Genomic DNA, 22339 nt, shown 5'->3' with positions numbered 1-22339 from the left:
ATAGAGATAGCATAAAAGTACTTTTGTTTGTTAACTCTTTTCTCCTGATTTTTAAAAAACGGCATAAAGCAGTTATTATAAAACTGTGTTGAGGGGTGCCTGGGTGGCTCAATGGCTTAAGCCTCTGCCTTTGGCTCAGGTCATGATCCCAAGGTCCTGGGATCAAGCCCCTCATTGGGCTCTCTGCTCAGCGGGGAGCCTGCTTCCTCCTCTCTCTCTGCCTGCCTCTTGCCTACCTGTGATCTCTGTCAAATAAATAAACAAAATCTTAAAAAAAAAAACTGTGTTGACAGGTTTATAAAGGGTAAAGATATAACTTCGGTGACAATAACAACACAGGAGTGGGGAGAGGAATGAAGTTATACTGGAGTAAAATTTTAATATACCATTAGAATTAAGGTGATAATAATCCAAACTACACAATTCTAAGTTAAGGTACTAATTATCATCTCGAAGACAACCACTAGGAAAATAACTTTGAAAATATAGTAAAAGAAACTGTATAGGAGAATGAGAAACACCAAGAAAAACAAGGGAATTAAAATGGTATATTAAAAACTAACCTACATAACACAGAAGATGGTAGTAGTGGGGGAATAAAGGAAAGAGACACAAGACATAAAGAAAATAGCCAAATGCAGATATAAATTCTATTTTGTCAATAAATACATGAAATGTAAATGTGATTAAAGACTCTGATCAAAAGGAAGAGACTGAGGGATGCCTGGGTAGCTCAGTGGCTTAAGCCTCTGCCTTCAGCTCGGGTCATGATCTCAGGGTCCTGGGATCGAGCCCCGCATTGGGCTCTCTGCTCAGCGGGGAGCCTGCTTCCTCTCTCTCTCTCTGCCTGCCTCTCTGCCTACTTGTGATCTCTGTCAAATAAATAAATAAAGTCTTCAAAAGAAAGAGACTGAAAGAATAGATTTTTAAAAATGATAGAACTACATACTGTCTGCAATAGACACAAGCCAGACTCAAAGACAGGCATACTGAAATAAAAAAGATAATGTGCATACAATATCCAAAAGAGACCTGAAGTGGCTATACTAATACCAGATTTTTTAAATGAACTTTAGGACAAAAATTATTACTGGAGACAAAAGGACATTTTATGAGGACAAAAGGGCCAATCCATCAGATAGAAGACGTATCAGCTATAAAATGCATGCACCTAACGAGAGCCCCCAAATACAGAAGGCAAAAACTGGCCAAAGCAGAGGGAGAAATAGACAAAACAGTACCAGGTAGAGACTTCAACACCCCGTTTTCAGTAACAGCTAGAACCACCAGGGAGACGATGAGTAAGGAAATGGAAGACTCAACCCAGAATCAAACATCTGTAGGACACTGTGTGCACCTACAGCAGAATACATATCCTTTTGAAAATAATCCTGAGGGTAAGAAGGAAGAGGATGTTACATAGAAGACCGACTACAAATTCAGAATGGTTAAGATAATAACATGGTAAGTATGGGGGTAAATACCCTCATCTGTCAATGTTTGTATATATTTACACTTTTCCCTAATAAATTAAACAAAGCAAGAAAAAACAAACAATGGTAACGTTTAGAGGAAAATAAAGACTTCATAGTTTAAAACACATTGACCTAGAAGACTATCTCATTTAATTACAATATGGATTGGCTCAGAAAGCTGCCTTCATACTGTTTTCTTAGCCTAAAATAAAAAATATCATGCAAAGTGGTTGGAAAAATGGCTTATGCAACAATTTTTCATCTTTTCGGAGGGTGATGTGTGTGAATTAAATACCAACAACGTGCAGTACATAGAGACACAGTAAGATACTACATCAATCAGATACTAAAATCAATCAGACGCGGGAAAAAGGCTGCAGAACAGTATTCTGGGTGCTCAGAAACCAAACCACCACCAAACTGGCATCAGTACTAACACTGACAGGAAGTGAACTTCAGAGACGAGGGGTATGAGGGCAGCGTTATCCGTACCATTTTAATTTTTTATATTCACACTCTTTCTTTAATACACACAGACAGGTGTGCGTCTCTATGTATGTTTGCATGTATGTATTCCTATTCTTAAATAAAAACAAGTAAAGGCTCAGGCCAAGTTTGCCTCCAACTGTCTCTTTTGCCTTGGCTGGACTTTGGTGAAATCGCTCAGAGTAACCAGAGAACAGGAAAAAAACAAGAGCTGTGCAATGCGAGAGCGAGCTCACGTGAGGAAAACCCTGCAGGGCAGAGTCTTCTGAAGACTTGGGGCATGACTCCATCCCCTGCCTTCCTTGCAGGTACCAGCCCCTGCCCACCCTGTCTTCAATGTCAGGAACGCTATCAGCCCACCTCTCGCAGCATGACCTCCTCGCACACTCCAGAGAGAGCAAGCAGACCCTCCACCAACCTTCGGATCTCAGCGTCAGTAAATCCCTCGACAAGGTCCTTCCGCACGCTTCGGGGGCGCCCTCTGCGCTTCGGCTTCTTGTCATCATCAGAGTCATCCGTCTCGCTCTCAGAGGCAGAGGATCTCTGCGCCTGCCTCTTAGACTCAGTGTCAGAGTCACTGTCATTTGTCTGAGCCTGAAAAGGCAAAGTCACATTGTAGCACGGGCCAGCTGCAAGAGTCCAAGGGACTAAAACCAGCCCATCTTAATTCTTTAGAACTCAGAACTTTTCATCATACTGGACAAGTCCAATGTGGAGGCAGGTGTCCTGTAAAGAAGGAACATCTGCTTGGGACAGTTACCTTCCACAGACGTAGTGCAATGTAATGACAAGTGAAATGGAATAAAAGTATTTGAATTGTAGGTTTGTTTACTTCCTTAGGTAAGTTACCCCTCTGTACCTTGGTTTTCCATTTGTAAAATGGGGATAACTACCTATTACTTGCGTTTTCATGAAGATTAAATGAGTCAACAGTGTAACAGCACAACTACGCCTGGCACACAATTACTGCTCAATCAATACCAGCGACCATTAGTGAACAGGATCTGCTAGGTCTAACAAACTGGCTGATAAAACTTAGTCTAACCTACTTCAATGTTGCTGCAAAAATCAAATGAGATCATGCTTGTAACAGTGCTTTGTAAGCTGTGAAGTATATGTATGTTTTTTGTGTGTGGTTATATAATTTCTTAGTAAGTATTTATAACAAGTGCCACAGATACTTAAAGGCAAAAAGAGGCTGGCTCTGAAAGTCAAAGGCACTGTCAGTTAGAGCCAAACAGGTTCTGATTTCCACAGCAAAATGCAAATGTCTTGCCAAATTCAGATCCCATCCATTCGTCTCACCAAGAGCCAATTTACAAAGCTCAAATGTCTCATGGGTGTACTCGGGCACTCCACATTTTTCTATCTTCCTCTGCTAGGTTCGCTATAAAATTCCTGCCTCCCATGACCAGGTAACAGTGCGAAGCCTCTTCCTTGAGTAATTAGCACTACTGTAGCCTTTACGACCTAAGAGGTCCTTTCTTATCTTCCAACTCCCTCGCTCACCTTTTTAGTGGAACTCCGAATTCGAGGAAGCATGTAAATTTCTTCCAGCTCCTTCTGACGCTCTTCCTCCTCTACTTTTTTCCTCTGCTCCTCCGGAATGATCTCATCCCAGTCCTTGTGAGGACGCTCTTCCAGCTCTTCTTCGTCTTCCATTGTTGCGAAGTTGGCAACCTGAAAACAAATGGACAACTCACTCTGACATCTCCCTGTTTCCCAAACACCATCTGCTAAAAACACCAACTCACCCAGAATTTTTAATCTAAGACTCTATAGGTAGTACCAGAATTCCTATGATGTTATACAATCAGATAATCAATTTTCTGCTAATCTCTCCCTTATCCTCCCCCCCAAATATCTTGCCAAACCCCAAGTTTATCAGAAATTACTAAAAATTAGAGAAACAGATATAAGGATAAAATGGTCTTATAAGTTAAATCATACATATTTTCTAGTAAATATACTAACTGGAAAATTTAGGTTTACTTATTAGATTATCAAATGCTGAATACTTAATACCAATCCATCATGAAGTTACAGTTCTAAATTATAAATTGCTATTAAATAGCACTCATTTGGAACAATGCATAACTAAAAGCCCTAGCAATCAGTAGCCAACTACCTATCTTACTCATTTTTATCAGAAGTACAGAAACTAAAAAAAAAAAAAAAAAGTACAGAAACTAAAAGTATGTAATGATTTCATACACTCAGAAGTGTACTCTACTATTAGAAATCAAAATAAGAATTTAAAATGCAAAAAATTCAAACAAACCTAGAAGAATACTCTATTTACAACATACCAAATACCTATTACCTGGCATCAGTCTGTACTGAAAAGATATGTATATCCCAGAAAGAAAAGCACCTAAGTGTATATATTTCAAAGACTCAAGCCTGCAGCTACACGCAGATACATTTACCAGCTCCACCGGCTTATGAGCAGTAGGGGGCAGGCCCTGGGCATGGGCTCCACATCTTTTTTATTCCTTCCCACACAGTCTTTAAGGGTACAATCAAGTACAAAGAGCTTTTGGATTTTCCATTCCTCAAAGTCATTTGGAACTGACAGTGAAGTCATAAGTTTATGACTTTGGGCCACAATTAACTCTAATTTCCATCACAGATACTATGATCTTCACAATCAGATTTTTTTTAAATTCTAAGACAAAGACAACAGGTGTAATTTCTTAGATTGAAAACATTTTTTTGTTTTATGAAAATGAATCATTTGAACAATCTCTTAAATTAACTAGTATTTATAATTACTTTAGATCTGACCTTTAAAACAGCCAAATGAAAATGACATAAATGATGTAAATATATACATTAGTGGTTCACGCAGTTGAGAAATGAACTTTTCTGAAGAGGATGCAGAATGGTTACCCATGCAGAATGGGCCACACACTACAGGCCAGACCACCTGCCAGGATGTGATCACAATTCCACATGTGTGACCTTAGGAAATCTACTTGACCTATCTGTGCCTCAGGTTCCTTATCTCTAAAGGAATAAAATAATGCCCAATTCATCCTACGGTTGTAACAGGGATTGATACACACAGCAAGGAATATGACTATTAGTTATGTTTACTTAATAAAACTATAATCTTAAGCTATCTCAAAAAAAAATTTTGCTATGTTTCCAGTATGTTAGAGTTAAAAAAAAGAGAAAAAGGAAAAAAAGAAAGGATTAGTGGAAAAAACAAAGTCAACTCAGCTGAAGCACTCCAGAAATAAAAGAGCCCCTAGATAGGAAGACTCCTACTATGAACTAAATCACTTGACCAGGTGCTAAAATTAACAGCCAAAAGAGCTTCAGCAAGGCAAAAGTCAACAGCTGACCACTTTCGATTAACCTGCAATATGCAGACATTTTTATACCTAAGTCATCATATAATATTCTGACTAAAACATTATCATGAAGATTACTTCTCTTTAAAAGGGAGCAATAGGGACACCTGGGTGGCTAAGTCAGTTAAATGTCTGCCTTCAGCTCAGGTCAGGCAGGATCCCAGGCTCCTGGGATGACAGAGCCCAGAATTCAGCTCCCTGCAGCAGGAAGTCTGTTTCTCCTTTTGTCCCTCCCCCGCTCATTCTCTCTCTCTCAAATACAAAAATAAAATCTTAAAATAAAAAATAAAAGGGAGCAACAGTCCTGGAAGTGGAGTCTGTTTGAAAAGGTAGTAATTCACCTTAAACCTCAAACACACTGACTCTGATCCTAGAGTTCTCTGGTCTATTCAACAGTTCCTTCTGTGTTCTTCCTCTGAGACGACTTCTAACTGTGGCCAACCTTGGACCTCGTACTGCTTCCTTCCAACACCTCACTCATGTCTCCCTCAATCCTACAGAATCTACTGAACTTAACCATTACTGGAACCTTCAGGTCTCTCCTGCTTCTCTAACCCATACAGAACGAACCCATGCCAATTCTTTCAACCATATTCTCACCTGAGATCGGGAAATCCTTGCCAGTTTGACTCTCCTTAGTCTCTCAAACCCATCTTGGGACCACGCTGGGACCATGAAATGATCAGTCCCTCTGACCTCATGTACTTGCTGGAGAAAGTCATAGGACCCTGCTGAGCAGCTCCAACATGAAGTCTTACCTTCCAAATACAGCTCACTCCCTATCATGTTCCTCCTACCCGGCACAACCCCTGGCTGTCCCAAATCATTTCTACTTTACTTGCTTACTAGGAATTATGGTCACGAAGGAAGGAATCCCACAACTCTCTCCCCTCCTATTCCCTAAAGTGTACTTCCCTTTTTCATTTGAAGGCCAACTGCGCCACCTGTCTTTATTACATCCCTTCCAGTCTCTTCTAAGGCAATGTACTATCAAATTTTCCTCCTTGCCTTAAAACCTCCAATCTCCCCCTATTCTCAAGCTCTCTCCTCAACCTGGAGACATTATAACATCTTTCAAAACCCTTTCCTTGCTTGACTCTTCTATCCTCATACATCACTTTCACTGTACTTTTTATGAGCTTTTAAATTACCTCCACCACACTCAATGCTGCCACCTCCTCTTCATCTGGTCCCCATCTTCTGCACTTAGTCCTGATCTCATTTAATTTTGTTATATCAGATACTACCCATAATAGCCTTTAAAACAGCACACACACACACACACACACACACACACACACACACACACAAAACACCAAGTCAGCAAGTGCTTACTGCCACCTTCTGCTTTCTGCCTCTGACCCCTCTTTGTCAGCTGATTCTATCACTGTCTCTTCCACAACACTGTCCACGCTTCCCAGAGCTCTGAACCATCTGGGTCTCCACCTGTCCCATGGAGGCACATTCTTCCCTCTTCGCTAACTTTTCCTCTATCCCCTGACTCTGGGCAGGACAGAGCACGTCAGCGATTACCTCCACGTAGAAGATTACGTCTACACTCATAACACCCCTGGAACTCAGGATGAGAAAGAAAGGAGCCGAGTCAGGTAAAGGAAAAGCAGAGCGCCTTGCGTGCAGGAAGTACTTGCAGACATCAGTGGTTGCTAGTTAACGAATCGGTGCTGAGGACCCCCTCCCACAGTGAGTTCCATACCTTAAACTGTGACAGAAGCTCATCTGTTGCACTTGTTGACACTTCGTTCTCTCTGGTTTCAGCCAAGCGCAAAATTTCATCTATGTCCATTTCCTAAGGGACACCAACAATACAATACGGTGAAGAGGCAACAGTCATCAGTATGGACTGAAAACACTCGATGCAAATGAACCAAATTTCTTTCCCGGGATCCCATCCACCTAAAACAGTACTTGGGTTAAAAAAACTATATCCTTCAAGTAATTACTGTTCTTTACGAAAGCCTCTAACACAGACTCAGCATCTGCTTCCAGAGACACTGAGACTCTCACAAATACTTGTCAAAGAAGTTTTTTCTGGGCGCCTAGGTGGCTCAGTGGGTTAAGCCTCTGCCTTCAGCTCAGGTCATGATCTCAGGGTCCTAGGAATGAGTCCTGCATCGGGCTCCCTACTCAGCGGGGAGCCTGCTTCCTCTTTCTCTGCCTGCCTCTCTGTCTACTTGTGATTTCTCTCTGTCAAATAATTAAAACCTTTAAAGAAAAAAAAGTTTTTTCCTCGTTCTTAATTACCTGAGGCTCTGACTCCTCCCCTTCCAGTTCTTTGAAGAGATCCTCTGCTCCAAATTTCAAAATAGCTGTCAGCTCTTCTTTATTAAAAGGATTTGAGCTATAGAAAAAAAAGGTAGTTGTAATCTCTCAGGAATGTCAAATAACCACCATCAAGTTCCACTATAAAATAGCCACCCCTCATAAACCGGTGAAATCACTGGTGAAAACATAAATTCTGCCCCAAGAAGAATGATCTCTCAAAGATTTCATTTTTTTTTAATCCCCATGATGAGTCTGTGATGGTAAACCTAACCTAGTGGAATGAATTGTTTTCCTGATGGCTCATCTATTACACAATCAAGCAAGAAACTTAATTAGCAACATGAAAGCGGAGAGTTCTTTGCTCTTTGTCTTTTGACTCAGGAAGTTATCATTCACCAAGAATTTTCAACCTTCTCAACTCTGGTCTGAAGCTTTTACCATTTAGGTTGCTTTTGAATGGATTTAGGGAAGGGCTCATTTGATTTCTACCTGTGACACAGCTTCAGGACTGCCGCAGAAGACACTGAACAATGTGGTCAAAATGTGAACTCGGTCAGAGAAATAGCCGTGCTTCTAAATAAAGTCAACTGAAACCTGACTATTTTCCTTCTACACCCTTCTGTTTCCAACTGGAAAAGTAATCTCCACACAAACATTTTTACCAGTAGTAAGAAAAGAGTCACCAACTCCATCTGGCAGATTCTTGCTACTGATACCTTCAAGGCAACTCTGCACTGGGCTGAAAGCCTAAGGAAGGACACACACCCGCCACAGCTGCTGTGTCGAATGTCACATGCGGAGCCAAAAGAAAGGCAAGAGAGAAGGCCAAGGAGGAAGGAGAGCTGAGAGCACAGGGTTGAGAAGCAAAAAAGAAAAAACAGGGAAAGCACGATAAAATGAAAATGACATCCTCTTGTGGTCTTGGCCTGGCCTCTTCTAGGTAACTAATAGATAACGTCAATTATAGAGAATCCTATTAGAAGGACGAATTCTATCAAATGCTGATGTAAAACTGACTTGGATCTGACCACCTCTTCCACCTTTCTAGAACTTACTTGGACCTTCCTGAGTTGTTTTCCAGAACCGTCCGGCCAGTGGTATCCATACGCTGAATCACCAGATGGTCCAATACCATCTTCTTTTTGGCCCGTTCGATGATCTCCTCCTCCACAGTCCCCTTTGTAACCAAGCGGTAAATATTTACCTGTAGAAGAAAGAAATGTTATGTTTATACCTGATCACCAAAAAAAAATTACCTCTATCTAAAACCAAGAGGAAAAATAAGAACTTATTTCTCTTCTACCAGAAATGACTATAAGCCATTCATCCAAAAGGCGGCTTAATATTTTTACTGTAACAGGTTATAGTCTTAAATAAAACCGCCTCAAAAAAACTGTTACTACCGCCTATTCTAATGATAAAAATCTTGCTAAAGAATAATTAGTTTCATGATATAAAGTTTCACCAAACCAAACCTTTGGTCGAGTATGAAACTTAGTTAGGAGTTACCCATTACTACAGCAGACTCTGAGATTCACACATGAAGGAAACAAGCATGTATTTCCCCAACATAGCTCAGAGCTAACACTCTCACATATAATAAAGTAGACCACCTTGGAACAATGTTAGATTATTTAACAACTTATCCACATTAAAATAGAAAAACATTCCAGTTCTAAATCTATTCATCATCTCTCTTTCTTGGGGTAAACCTGGAAGTCACTAGTGACATAATTTCCAAACAGAAAAATAGAATAGTTCCCTAGGAATTTCCTCTTAGCCCCAAAGACACCTTCTCTTACTAGTTAACAGACAGGCTCTACCCTTGGGGAAATGAAAGCAAAACAAGAAAGAAGCATTTTACAAACATCCTAAAAGAGCTAAATAACCACCCCTCCTTTTCTGATTCCCCCAAACCATGTCCATATGCGTCTCTCCACCAACCTGCTTCTTCTGACCAATTCTATGGGCTCGGGCTTGTGCCTGCAAGTCGTTCTGGGGGTTCCAGTCGGAGTCAAAGATGACAACTGTGTCCGCTGAAGCCAGATTGATTCCCAGGCCACCAGCCCTTGTCGAGAGCAGGAAACAGAAGTCCTGTACACAATGCAATACACTACTTTATGCAGTGGCCTTCTCAGAAACACTTTCACAGTCCAATAAGCCCTTATACCTGGAAACCCCTGCAGGTGTGGAGAAAAGTGAGATATGATGGACAAACTTTATGGAGGCTACAAGAAAGCCAGGGACTTGATGGCAGAGGGAATTTTAATTTCATAAGCGGAAAGAGTCAGTGCAGGGGACAAAGGAGTCAAGCTGATTCTGATAAGTCGACCAGAACAAAAGAATTAGTGTTCTCTCCTGGCTAAAGTAAGTGTTAACAAGCAATTAACAAAATCCAGAACGTAATTAGCAAGGGGATCATTCCAGCAAGTTGTCTACACACTTACTTTCTGGGTAAAGGTGGATCATACCATGTAAGGTAGTCGGTGTGAGCAAGGACACTTTCTTGTTAGGTGGGCGAGGAGCACACCAACACTGCACTAACAGATCGCGTGCTGGGACGGCCGGGAAGCACAGGGTTCTCGACCAGCACAGCACATGCACACAGAAAACCAGAGCACCTGTGGCCGAAGAGCCACATGTGGGAAAGACTCGGGCTCTCACATATTCCGGTTTCCTCAGCAACAACAGAGACTGAGCAAGCACAGTACACCTGCCTGCGTCTTACAGCTCAGCAAATATGGGGCAGGAGGCACAGAGCAAGTCATAGGAGCCAGAAGAAAAGAAAGCCAAAGAGGTTTCTATTTTTAGGGAATTTGATCATGTATGTCAAAGGTGACACCCTTGGCACACAAGTGATGCTCAGAAGCTAGTAGTTCTGTGTTACACTTTGATCAGTAGGTGTATTTAATATACGCAGACACAATGAAAAGCTCTCCACGTTCTAACTAAGTCACACTCACCAGCATCCTGCCACAGAAAGAAAAATGGAGAATGGTCTCAGAAGAACTTTAAACAAATGTGGAGGCACATATACTCTGTGATCCTTGGTAGAGACACAGAGTGACATCACACTAAATTACAGAAGCCTAGAAGTAAGCAGTTTGACACCTGAGAATGAGATACCTAAACCAAATAAAATCTGGGGTCTGAAAAATCATATAAACAATTTTTGCTGTCACTCTTTTTTTTTTTTTTTTTTTTTTTTAAACCTTAAGATTTATTTATTTGAGGGAGGTGGGTCAGAAGGAAATGGATGAGCTCAGGGAGCTTCTGAGCATGGAGCCCAATGTGGGGCCCGATCCCAGGATCCTGAAATCATGACCTGAGCCGAAACCAAGAGTCAGATGCTCAACTGACTAAGCCACCGAGGTGCCCCTTCACTGTCACTCTTTACCAAAGACAATGTGAGTTATAAGATGTTTTTTGTGTCTATTATCAAATTGAAAACAAACTCCATGAAATGCAATGCTGCTGAGGGTGACATGAAAATATTCATACACAAACAGAATGAAAATAAACTGCTTTGGGAAATCTAGTGCAGTGCAGATTTTTAAAATGCTTTTTAGAAAGCTCATACACTCTTAACACACAAGGGATTAGGTTTAATCATTGGGTTAAAAAAATGGTACAAGCATGAGGAAATATTAGAAACTAAAATTTTTTTTTAAATCTTTAATGACATGGGAAAAATGCTTACAGAATCTTGCATATGAAGTCATAACAAAACTACATACAGAATGACTCTAATTAGGTGAATATACAGAGAAATAAGCAATTATGAATGGAAACACACCCAAATGATGTGAACAGCAAAAGTTGTCTCTGGGATGGGGGGGGGGATTGTGCAATTTTTCTTCTTTGTACTCTTCACTATCTCCTAAATTTTCTAATGATGAATACAGTATTTCCCCCGATGATAAAGTATTTAATTTTTCTTAATAAAAAAGGCTCAGATGTGCAGACTAATAGTAGAGAACCTGTATTCTATAAATAGCTATGGGGCGGAGAATTGAGAATTATAGAGAAAAGACAGCTTTAATAGTGTTTCTCTGAGAGAGGGCAATATGAAACATTCACACCATTTTTTAAACTAAGAATAGGGAACACAAAACCAGTTTCAATAAATACTAAATAATAAAACTAGTTAGCATTTACTGAATGCTCACAGTGTACCAGGCAATGAGGCTAGTGCTTGCTGTGTGCTGGTCACTGCATTTAATCCCACAGCAGGTACTGGAATTATGATTTTACAGGAGGAAACAGAGGAGAAAACGAAGGGACAGGAATTAAAGGGTGAGCAGTCTTCAGTAATTCAACTCCTCTTCTCCTGAACTCTTCAGAGCCTCAGTTCTGTCCAGATTCATAGCCAAAGCTCCGCAAGAAGAACGAACATTTAAGGTTAAAGAAGCCAGAATGCTACAGCTGAAGTGGGACCATGTGCATTTCTAGAGGCAGAAGACGTACCACCATTCTGGAGTAACAGACAGAGTTTTTAAAGCTCTTCAGAAAGCAGAACGTGAGGTCTGTTCATCTACATACGAAGCAGTGGCCCAGGCTCCAGAAGCGCTCATGTTGTACCCAAAACACTAGCTCTACTTCTGGCTCTCTCCACTGCTGCCCTGACCCACACACGGTCCTGCAGCGTTATCTCTGCGCAACCTCTTCTTCCCCATATCTCTCAACTCCCATAGCATTTCTCAGTTTGATATGCACCAACTACAATGTCACCATGGTTTCTCACTTTTCCTAAGCACCCCTTGTATATGTGCCTTAAAACCCATTTTAGAATGAAAATCCAAGCTGGACAGTAGAACTTAAGTTGTTATCAATCGTACCAGCAATCCAACACAACTGAGACATGGCCAACATACTTTTCAAGCCTCAGTCACCAAAAAAGTACAGCTCAGAACCTTCTGATGTAACATACATGTCAAAATTAATCCTACAATCCTACTGGCCAGCCTTCCCAACTCCTGCCCTGCTGCTCTCGCAGGCCCGGAAATTTAGGGATCTGGAAGCCACCAGGGAACACTCAGCTGCTATGAGAACTACTCTGCCACTAATTCAGGCCAGGGCAGATCAACAAAAGCATGCGTATGCTTTTCTGGAATAACAAACAATAAAATTAAGAAGCATCTTTTATATTAGTGATTTCTTATTTCCTTCCCAAAGCAGGAGAACTTCACCGTGAACTATTTCTGAGACGAAATACATTAAGCCAGAAAGGCTTTCCCCTGGATACAGAGCCCACACTGCCCAAACAATAAAGCCATGCATGGTGTACCTCAGACCCATCTGCATTGAAGTGGTCCAGTGCCTGTTTTCGGATTTCTCCCTTGATGGAACCATCCAGACGCTGTAAAAATAGACCACAAGAAAATCATAAGGCAGGAAGATCAGCTATATTCAGAACAGAACACCAGACTTGCAACCTTTATCGCTCCAACACCCACTTAGTAAAAATAACCGGAATGCACTGGCAACGTGCGGTCTAGAGACCGTGCTTAGGCAGCATATCCTATTTGCCCAAGCTCTCCAGTTACAAACTCAAGGTCAGAAGCTTCTGACTCAAAGGGCTATCTAGGTTTATCCAAGGACCAGAATGACTGCTAGGACCTGTAGCGAAAAGATGGCCCACACTGTCCTCAAAAATGATGTTTGCTTCTATATCTGTAGGGACGGAGATTAGGTCACCGTACCACTGCTCACCTAATAATTAGCTCATGCAGAAAATGATCCTTCTTAACTAATGTGACTATAAGTTGCACAGTTATTAAGTGCTACACAGACCAAAAAATCAGTTACCTAAGCTTGGAAACATTCTGCCATAACATTGTGTAAAAATCAAGTCGATCGTATATTCCAGCTTTTCCAAAAAATACACTCTGCAATCAGAGCAAAGTGTTTAACCAAAATGCATATTTAAGAAAGCCTCTGGCATTTACTAGTTATATTTTATTAGAGTTATATGTCAGTTCTTGGTCCCAAACAACGTCACCACGGAAAACCACGTGTCAAATAAATACTTGAGAATCATTAGCTACGTGGTGTACATATGAAGTGCTTACTTCTTACTCTTTAAAATCACTTTTACATGTGTTCCCCTTACAATCACATCTTGAGATGAACAAAATACCTCATTTTACAGAAGGCAAAACTGACGCAAGAGGTGATGTCATCTGCCCAGTGACGGCAAGTGGCTGGGGACATCATCTGTAGAAGGACCTACCTCTCCCCATCTCAGAGCTCTGAGCTCTGAGCTCAGACCAGACCCAGGCCCACCTGAACACAAGTCAAATCACACCAGGGAACCCCCTTTCGTCTTTCTACCAGCTCTACTCAGAGCCTCAACCCAAAGATATGTTTAAATGGTAGTTCATAGCCTGTATTCAGTATGAGAAAACCCAAACACCTTTCTTTTAATATTCCCATTATTAGGAGACAGCGGACATGACAGACCCAAGTGGACTCCAGCCAAATATCCCCCACAGAGGAAAGCTATGCATTCTTATTTTACTTAGTATCAACTGATTAGTCTGACCTGAAAAGCTCACAGAGCTCCGGGCACTGAGAGACAATAATCTTCTGGCAGTGGACTGGGTTTTTATTTTGTTTTTGTTTTTTTAAAGATTTTATTTATTTGACAGAGAGAGAGTGAGATCAAAAGTAGATGGAGAGGAAGGCACCGGGGTGGGGAGCAGGCTCCCCGCTGAGAGAGCCCGATGTGGGGCTCCATCCCAGGACCCTGAGATCATGACCTGAGCTGAAGGCAGAGGCTTAACCCACTGAGCCACCCAGGCATCCATTGTTTTTGTTTTTATTCCTAAAATAACCATAGTATCAAACCATATTCTAAGTCAGCTTCTGAAAGACTACATAAGGTATTATGGATAGGACAATGCCTTTCAGGGCATTTTAAAAAGACAATCTGTTAGCGAGTTTAAAGCTTGGCCTTCTCAGGAGAGACTCACTGACCCCCAGTTTCTTCAATACCGGCATGTAATTACGTAAGTAGGCTAAACAGTCCAACCGCTCATAGAAAAAATATTAAGTCAATCTTAAAAATCAAAGCACTATAAAAATGTTATGCACAAAGTCAAGATAAACAGCATACACATCCATAAATAAACCAGAGAGAATTTTCACACAGTCTAACACCCAGAAAAAATACTGTGTTGCAGAAACTCATTTCCCCCTTATCTTGTTTTTCTCCTTATCTTGTAGGAGACAACGGAGTGAAGATGAAAATCCACAGTAACAATCCTACAGAGACAAGGGGGCCACATCCCCAGCTTCAGGGCCCAGAAAGCTTTCACGTGCACAGCCCTGCTGGGTTCCCAGCCTCACAGCCAGGGTCAGCTTGCCCTGAGGTGAATGCACAGAACTATCACCTCTCTTTCTTCCTAGGATTTGGGCTTCTGGGATTAGGTCCACACCTCCTTCCTCTCTCCTCCTACCCCAGACTTAGAGCTGGAAGACACCATCTAACATCCTTTCTCGTCTGCTTTTCCTCTCTTATCCATTCTCTTACTGTACCCTGAAAAACAGAATGACCTCACATGACCACTTTCATTATAGGTGCTTAACGGTATGGATGTAAATATAAACACTGCCCTGGAATCTTCGGCTCAATTTGCTCCAGCCAGAAAACTTGTCTCCCAACTTTAGGGTAATTGAGCAAGCAAAGCATTCAACCTGGAGGGAGGGAAACAGGGAGGGATTAAAATCACTGAGCATCCTTACCTGGAAAGGATAGTGCTTGATCGTCAAGTACTCGGCCAGGATGTCCAACATTCTGACCATCTGGGAGAAAATAAGGACTCTGTTGCCTCTTTCTCGAAGTCTTGTCAGCAGTTTATCTAACAGAATCAGCTTCCCACTGCTCCTGATCAGGGACTGGAGATTGAAAAGACATTCCAATCATCACACTCAAACCTGTACTTGAATCTGCCCTTAACTGCTAAGAGTTCCTAGCTTCACAATTACTCTTCAGCCTGGGGAAGCCCCCTGCAGTCTGGCTGACAATTCCTGACATGCTCTTTACCTGGCATCTGCGACCGCCTACTTTCCACGGTTTTCCCAGTGAACTTTCCTCACCTCTTTTCAAAGCTTCTTCTGATGCTCCTTGAAGAGTCACCAAAGGAGCAAAGGGCTCTGGTAAAGAGCATCTACGACACCCGAGTATTTGAGAACTTAACTACAAACAAGGTAGCCACGCACCAGAAGAACCTCCTGCCCATTCTCTCGCTCGTTCTCCTCGGGGGGCTTGATCAGGTAGCAGTGGTTACAGCACTTTTTCAACTCCATCACAATATTCAGGAAACCGGATGTGCTACCTCTTGTCCCTTTGGCAAGAGCCTTGTAGTTCCGGGTCAGAATCCATCTGCAAATTTAAAAATAATGATGTTACTCGATTTGAAGAGACAGAGAATTGGAGGCATCAGAAGACTGTGAGAGAGAGAGCAGTGTTACTGGGAACACAAAAACAAAAACAGGAAAGACGTAAGACCATTAAGAAGGCATGGAGGGATCTGGTATTTTCACCTCCTGCCACCTAGCTGGGACCACTCACAGCTTTCGCCTGATTCAGAATGTTAACCACAGGGCAAACACCGCTCTACTGGGCATTTCAACCTGAACACAGGAAACTAGAAAGAAAGAACGACAGTGGAATAATATTTACACACACGCGCGCGCGCGTGAAACAAGTATGGGTCACTGAAGCCCTCTTTCTCACAACATACAAACCTAGTAAGCTAACAGGACGAGACTAGTTAAATTAAGATTAGCATCAGATGGAAGCTTTGTACCCCTTTACAAACTGTTGTAAAAGTGCACTTAACATGATAAAGTGCTCACGGTAACTGTGTTTTCTATCCAAATTTTAAAAAAGGGAAGGAGAAATACGTATGTTTATCCACATGTAAGCTTTAACCTACACTATAAAATATTGAAGTACCTTTTCTTCTGAGCAAGGACAATTCTTTACACCATTAACAATCCCACTTTCAGGACTCTACCTCGAAGAAGAATGCTCAAGGATTTTCAATGAAGCACTATTTCTAGAAGTCTGAAACAAGCTAACTGTCTACCACTGGGGGCTGCGCTGACTACATTCCGCTGCAGACCCACACAGTTGTAAAAGAGGAAGAGGAAGAGCTTCATAACCCTCTGCAGAGTGTTCCTCAATGTAAGTGAAAAATGTAAGGCACAGAAAAATGTGTATGGCATGCTGCTGACATAGGAAGAAGGAGACAGCAAAAAAGTTAAAATACATTTGGCTTATGTTTTTAAAATTAAAAAATAAAGGAAAGGTAAACATTAAGAATTTTAAAACTGGTAATTATTATTACCTAAAGGAAAGAAGGACTAGAATGAAGGGGATGAGCAAAGATACTAGATATCTTTGAACACAGCAGGCTTTGTAGGTTTGCCTTTGGAACTCTACAAATATTACAAGTAATTATGAAGCAAAATTAAGCAAAGCCAACTTTTAGGACCCGGCAATTGCACTACTGGGTATTTACCCCAAACATACAGATGTAGTGAAAAGAAGGGCCATCTGTACCCCAATGTTCACAGCAGTAGTGACCACAATAGCCAAACTGTGGAAAGAGCCGAGATGCCCTTCAACAGATGAATGAATAAAGAAGATGTGGTTCATATACACAATGGAATATTACTCAGCCATCAGAAAGGATCAATACCCAACTTTTGCATCAACATAGATGGGACTGGAGGAGATTATGCTGAGTAAAATAAGTCAGGCAAAGAAAGTCAATTATTATATGGTTTCACTTTTATGTGGAATATAAAAAATAACATGGAGGACATCAGGAGAAGGAAGCAGGGGAGACAAACCATGAGAGACTGTTGATTCCGAGAAACAAACTGAGGGTTTGGTGGGGGGTGGTGAGCCTGGTGGTGAATATTAAGGAGGGCATGTACTGCATGGAGCACTGGGTGTTATACGTAGACAATGAATCATGGAACACTACATCAAAAACTAATGATGTACTGCCTGGTGACTAATATAAATAAAATAAACCATTCTATCTAGCCACAAGTAAGAAAAACTATCTCAAAGTACTTTAAGACTCATCCATTTCTAGTGGAATATACCTTTAAAAACCAAAAAAAAAAATTACCATTAAAGAATTTTACCCTTACTCTGTTTTTATAATTCACATTGCTGATAGTAATCTAGGCACTATTACTACTAGGATTGTGTGTGGGGTTTTAAGTAGGTTGGTGAAGTTAAGAAGTGGAATTCTTAGTATGGGTATAAGACCATTGAGGTCAAATAAAGTATCTATCTTGTATTGTTTAACTGAAAAAAATTTATGATGTATTCTTTATCTTTAAAAACAAATAAATTTCCTAAAAAAAAAACCAACGAATTTCCTAATTCTGTCCACTGATGTCTAGTACAGTCACAAGTCACAGTCTGAGGTCTCCAAATTCCACTTTACAATAAAGCAGTATGAAGAACTTGGTTGATGTATGGCTGACTCCTGCTGTGGGGCAGGAAATGTACAAGATGAATGTGAACATTTTATTCCAGAAAGCAAAAGGCTATGAGCTACAACTAGGATTGTGTCAAAAAGACTCAAATCCAACCTGCATGAGCTCCTCCTGGCTAAAAACAGAGCCATTAGACCAAGAGTATAAAAGAGTAACTGTCAGAGAAGGAACCATGAATATGCTTATCAACGAATTTGAAATCATACCAAAACAAATCTCACTGGTCAAAACCTTTGAAAAAGGATAGCTATAACCTATCATTCCCCTTTTTTTTTTTAAGATTTTATTTATTTGAGAGAGAAAGAATGAGGCCATGATCATATAGTGGTCAGTACTCTGCACTGGGAGAGAGAGAGAGAATGAGAGGGGGAGGGTCAGAGGGAGAAGCAGGCTTCCTTCCTGCGGAGCAGGGAGCCCAAGATCCTGTGACTCCAGGATCTTGACCTAAGCCGAAGGCAGTCGTTAACCAGTTGAGCCAACCTGGCACCCCCTTATCATTTCTTTTAAAGATGTCAAACTCCAACATGGATGAACCTTAAGCATATTATGCTAAGTAAGAAAAGTCAGAGAGAGAAAACAAGTGCGGTATGGTGTCACTTACATGCGGAATCTGAAAAAGCCAAATTCAGAAAAACAGAATGTAAAACAACAGTTACCTGGAACTGGGGGAACGGGACAGATGTTGTTTAAGGATACAAACCTGCAGTAATAAATAACCCCAGAGATCTAATGCATAGTCGAGTGAACACAGACAATAATATCGTATTACTATCATCAACCTTGCTAGGAGACTGGAACTTTAAGATTCCAACCATTACAAACAAAGGGTCAGTATGTAATGCTGATAGAGGTGTTTAATTATCATGACAATGACGACCATCTTTTTACAAATAAATGTATCAAAGTAATGTGCTGTACACCTTAAATTTACACAGTATATGTCAAATATATTTCAATTTAAAAAAATAATAGAGGCAGGGTGCCTGGGTGGCTCAGTCAGTTAACCACCTGCCTTTGGCTCAGGTCATGATCCCAGGGTCCTGGGAAGGAGCCGGTATCTGGCTCCGGGCTCAGTGGGGAGCCTGCTTCTCCCTCTCCCTCTGCTGCTGCTCTGCTTACTTGTACCCTTGTTCTATCAAATAAATAAATAAAATCTTTTAAAAAGTCAGATGGTAATTTTTGAAAATTAAAGTCTTGTTTTTATTCAGTTGCATTAAGAAGAAAGGAATATTATCAGAAAGATTACCAGACCTTTAACCGTAAAAGACTGTAATGTTCATGGCATGTAATTAGTTTCAATCATTCCAGATTCAACTCTGAATCATCAAAACTAAAGCACAGAGTGCCTGGGTGGCTCAGTCAGTTAATCAGCTGTCTTCAGCTCGGGTCACGATCCCAGGGTCCTGGGATAGAGTCCACATGAGGCTCCTTGCTCATGGGGGAGCCTGCTTCTCCCTCTGCCTGCTACTTGTGTGCTCCCTCTCCCTGCCTGTGCGTGTGCACATTCTTCCTCACTCTCTCACACGCATAAATTCATTCTAAAAAAAAAAAAAAAAACAAAAACAAAAACTAAAGTACATTCTATACCACCCCATCCCAAACACAGCATTCTATCATAACCTAAACCAAATCTACAACCTGCCCAGGCCCCTTGGAGTGCCAGAAAGGAGAGCATCTTCCCCTTGCATCACGGAGCTGAGCACCTTTCCTTCTCTACTCCCATAGTACCTCAACAACACTGTTCCGACCCCTTATCTCTACTCTGTCTTCCCTCCGAAGCAACACATCTGGCAGGAACACATTCCACTCATCTTCATACTCCCAGCATCTAGCAGAATGCCTACCACACTGCACAAGCTTAATAAATGACTGAATGAACAGCAGAGAAGAAACAGACGAATGAGTGAAAAATCTGTGTCTGTAGGAGGGGGATTAGCCCTGAGATTTAACATAGACCAGACCACCTAGAGAATGAAAAGTGCTGTGCAAATTCGCACCCAAGTGAGAAAACAAGAACAATAAGACTTCCTCTTTCTAACCATGAATATGCTGCTTCTCACATCTGTGTTGAGGCATCACCGAAAAAAGCAGTTTGTCAACTGTGAATCTCACGGCTTCTTTGTCCAGATGTTACCCCTATGGTGGCATGATCCAACCCGCCGCTTACTTGTAATACTGCTTCTGCAGAGCAGACATCTCCACCCTGAGGATCTGTTCCACTTTGGCAGGAAGGGATTTCTCCACGTCCTTTTTGACCCTCCGGAGCAGGAAGGGCTCCAGCACCTTATGGAGGCTCTGGTAGCCGTTCTCCCTCCCTTTCCCATGGTCCTCTTCAAAATCTTCCCAGAATTCAAACCTGGAAATAAAACAAGACAGCATTCATTATAAAAGCAACCGGGAAGAAGGAAAAGAGCATTTTTCAAACTAAAATTTCAAATAACTAAATGGAAAAGAAAATCTGATAAAACAAAGAAGAAAAAAAGACTATTCCCTTTAAGAAAATATAAATTTTACCAGTCACTAGCTCATGGACACAAGAGAGGGGAAAACAAAAAGGAAAGGGAAAAAAACCAACTGAATTAATCCCATCTGTCTACAATGTGGTAACATTAGGTTTCCAATTCTCGGACGAAGGGTACAGGTCTCAAGATATTTCAGTATGACATGCAATGAGAACATAAGTACAGACAAGTTCTTGTCATGAAACATTCTGCAGTAAAGTTAATAAGCTATCTTTAATAAGCTGCAATTTCGTGGGAAAGCAAATTCAGAGGTAAGAGGATAATTAGTGGCAATATTAGAGCTGTCACTGCATAAAGTTTAAAAAAGTTTCTTACACAATTTCCATCGATAATCCTCACTGTTCATAGATGAAAAAGTTAATGGATTATAATGACATTAGTAAGTGAGACCATGGTCCCCAAATAAGAATAGCAATACGAGTGATACCAATTTAATAGCATTAGAACTTGCAGACACAAATTTTACTAATAAATTTTAAAACCTGTCGCCATAATAATTCTGCCTCAATTCTATAGATAAAAGTTTTTCATGTTTAAATCTTAATTTAATCATCTCTGATTTACTACAGGACCCATGGCCAAAGTCTAGAACAGGATACTGGGAACAGATTTCTTTCAAAAAACAAAAAAGACTGAAGGAAACCTCTTTCATGATTGAAAATAATGTGCATTGTCCTGCCACTAGAAGGCCAGGGAAGCACCTGGAAGAACCAGCTGGGCCCTGTGTGCAGACACTCAGCACAGGAGAACAGGCCACGGAAGGATGCTAGAACCAGAAGCTTCGTCAGCCACCGCTTGTCCTCTGATACCAGGTGGCCCTCCTCTGCTGAGGCCAGTCACACTCCAGAAGACCAGAATGGCTCCACATTATCCAGAGTCTGGAGGACTCAAAAGCATCTGCCCTATGAGATGGAAAGTGAGAGCACAGATGCCAGCACCGACACAGAGCACAGCAGCGTCAACAGTCTGCGGCCGGTTCCGAACTGAGCAACAGCCACACGCTTCATCACGTACTGAGAGGTGATCAACACCAGCTTCAGAACACCTGCTCACAGGTGAAACTGCCCTCTTCGGGGAAGCCAACAAAGAGACCATTTGGGGTAGAAATCTAAAAACATCACTAAAGCTTACGAACTGATAAACCCAAGTTGCATTTTGTCACACTGCTATGCAATTACTCCAGGAACAAAACTAAATTAGTACACTAGGTATTAAACTAGGTAAAAGGAATAAAAGGAACAATGCCAACTGAACAGTCTCAATGCTAGGAATCACACCTCACGCACAAAATGTACAAAGCAACTGGAAATCAGGGACTATCACTGTATCAGGCTATTCTCTGAAAAGCTGGGTGATAATTTCATTCACACTGAAATGTGAATTTCAATTCACATAATATTCATCATGAATTAAAACTATGCTAGTATAAAAGCTTCAATATGAAATTATTAAATACTAAATTATTTCATATTGAATATGAAATTTCACAAATATGAAATTATTTAATATTGAATATGAAATTATTTCAATATGAAATTATTCACAAAATTTATTTCCCCTACTGTTTTAGGCAACAAAAATTTTCACCTGCCTAGTTTTAGTATTCTTAGTAAATTAAAAGTTAATGTGACACACTATTTCTTTATATACATGCTGAATGGCTTATGAATTGTCTATGATTTCTTTC

At 41.0% G+C, this 22339-nt stretch overlaps 1 protein-coding gene across 2 annotated transcripts in view; it reads right to left on the bottom strand.

Annotated features, from left to right (window-relative positions):
• CHD2 (chromodomain helicase DNA binding protein 2) overlaps nt 1–22339 on the bottom strand; it is a 121486-nt gene that overhangs the window by 43269 nt on the left and 55878 nt on the right. For both annotated transcript variants that reach the window (XM_059371630.1, XM_059371631.1), the window contains 10 exons: nt 20298–20486; nt 15827–15989; nt 15350–15502; nt 12891–12962; nt 9548–9697; nt 8659–8807; nt 7583–7679; nt 7035–7127; nt 3471–3641; nt 2380–2555 (listed from right to left, as the gene is read on the bottom strand). In XM_059371630.1, coding sequence (XP_059227613.1) covers nt 2380–2555; nt 3471–3641; nt 7035–7127; nt 7583–7679; nt 8659–8807; nt 9548–9697; nt 12891–12962; nt 15350–15502; nt 15827–15989; nt 20298–20486 — 1413 coding nt within the window. The remainder of the gene's footprint in view (nt 1–2379; nt 2556–3470; nt 3642–7034; nt 7128–7582; nt 7680–8658; nt 8808–9547; nt 9698–12890; nt 12963–15349; nt 15503–15826; nt 15990–20297; nt 20487–22339) is intronic.

The sequence above is a fragment of the Mustela nigripes genome, chromosome 13, assembly GCF_022355385.1.
Source record: "Mustela nigripes isolate SB6536 chromosome 13, MUSNIG.SB6536, whole genome shotgun sequence".
NCBI lineage: Eukaryota > Metazoa > Chordata > Mammalia > Carnivora > Mustelidae > Mustela > Mustela nigripes.
This window is presented reverse-complemented; position numbering and strand designations above follow the sequence as displayed.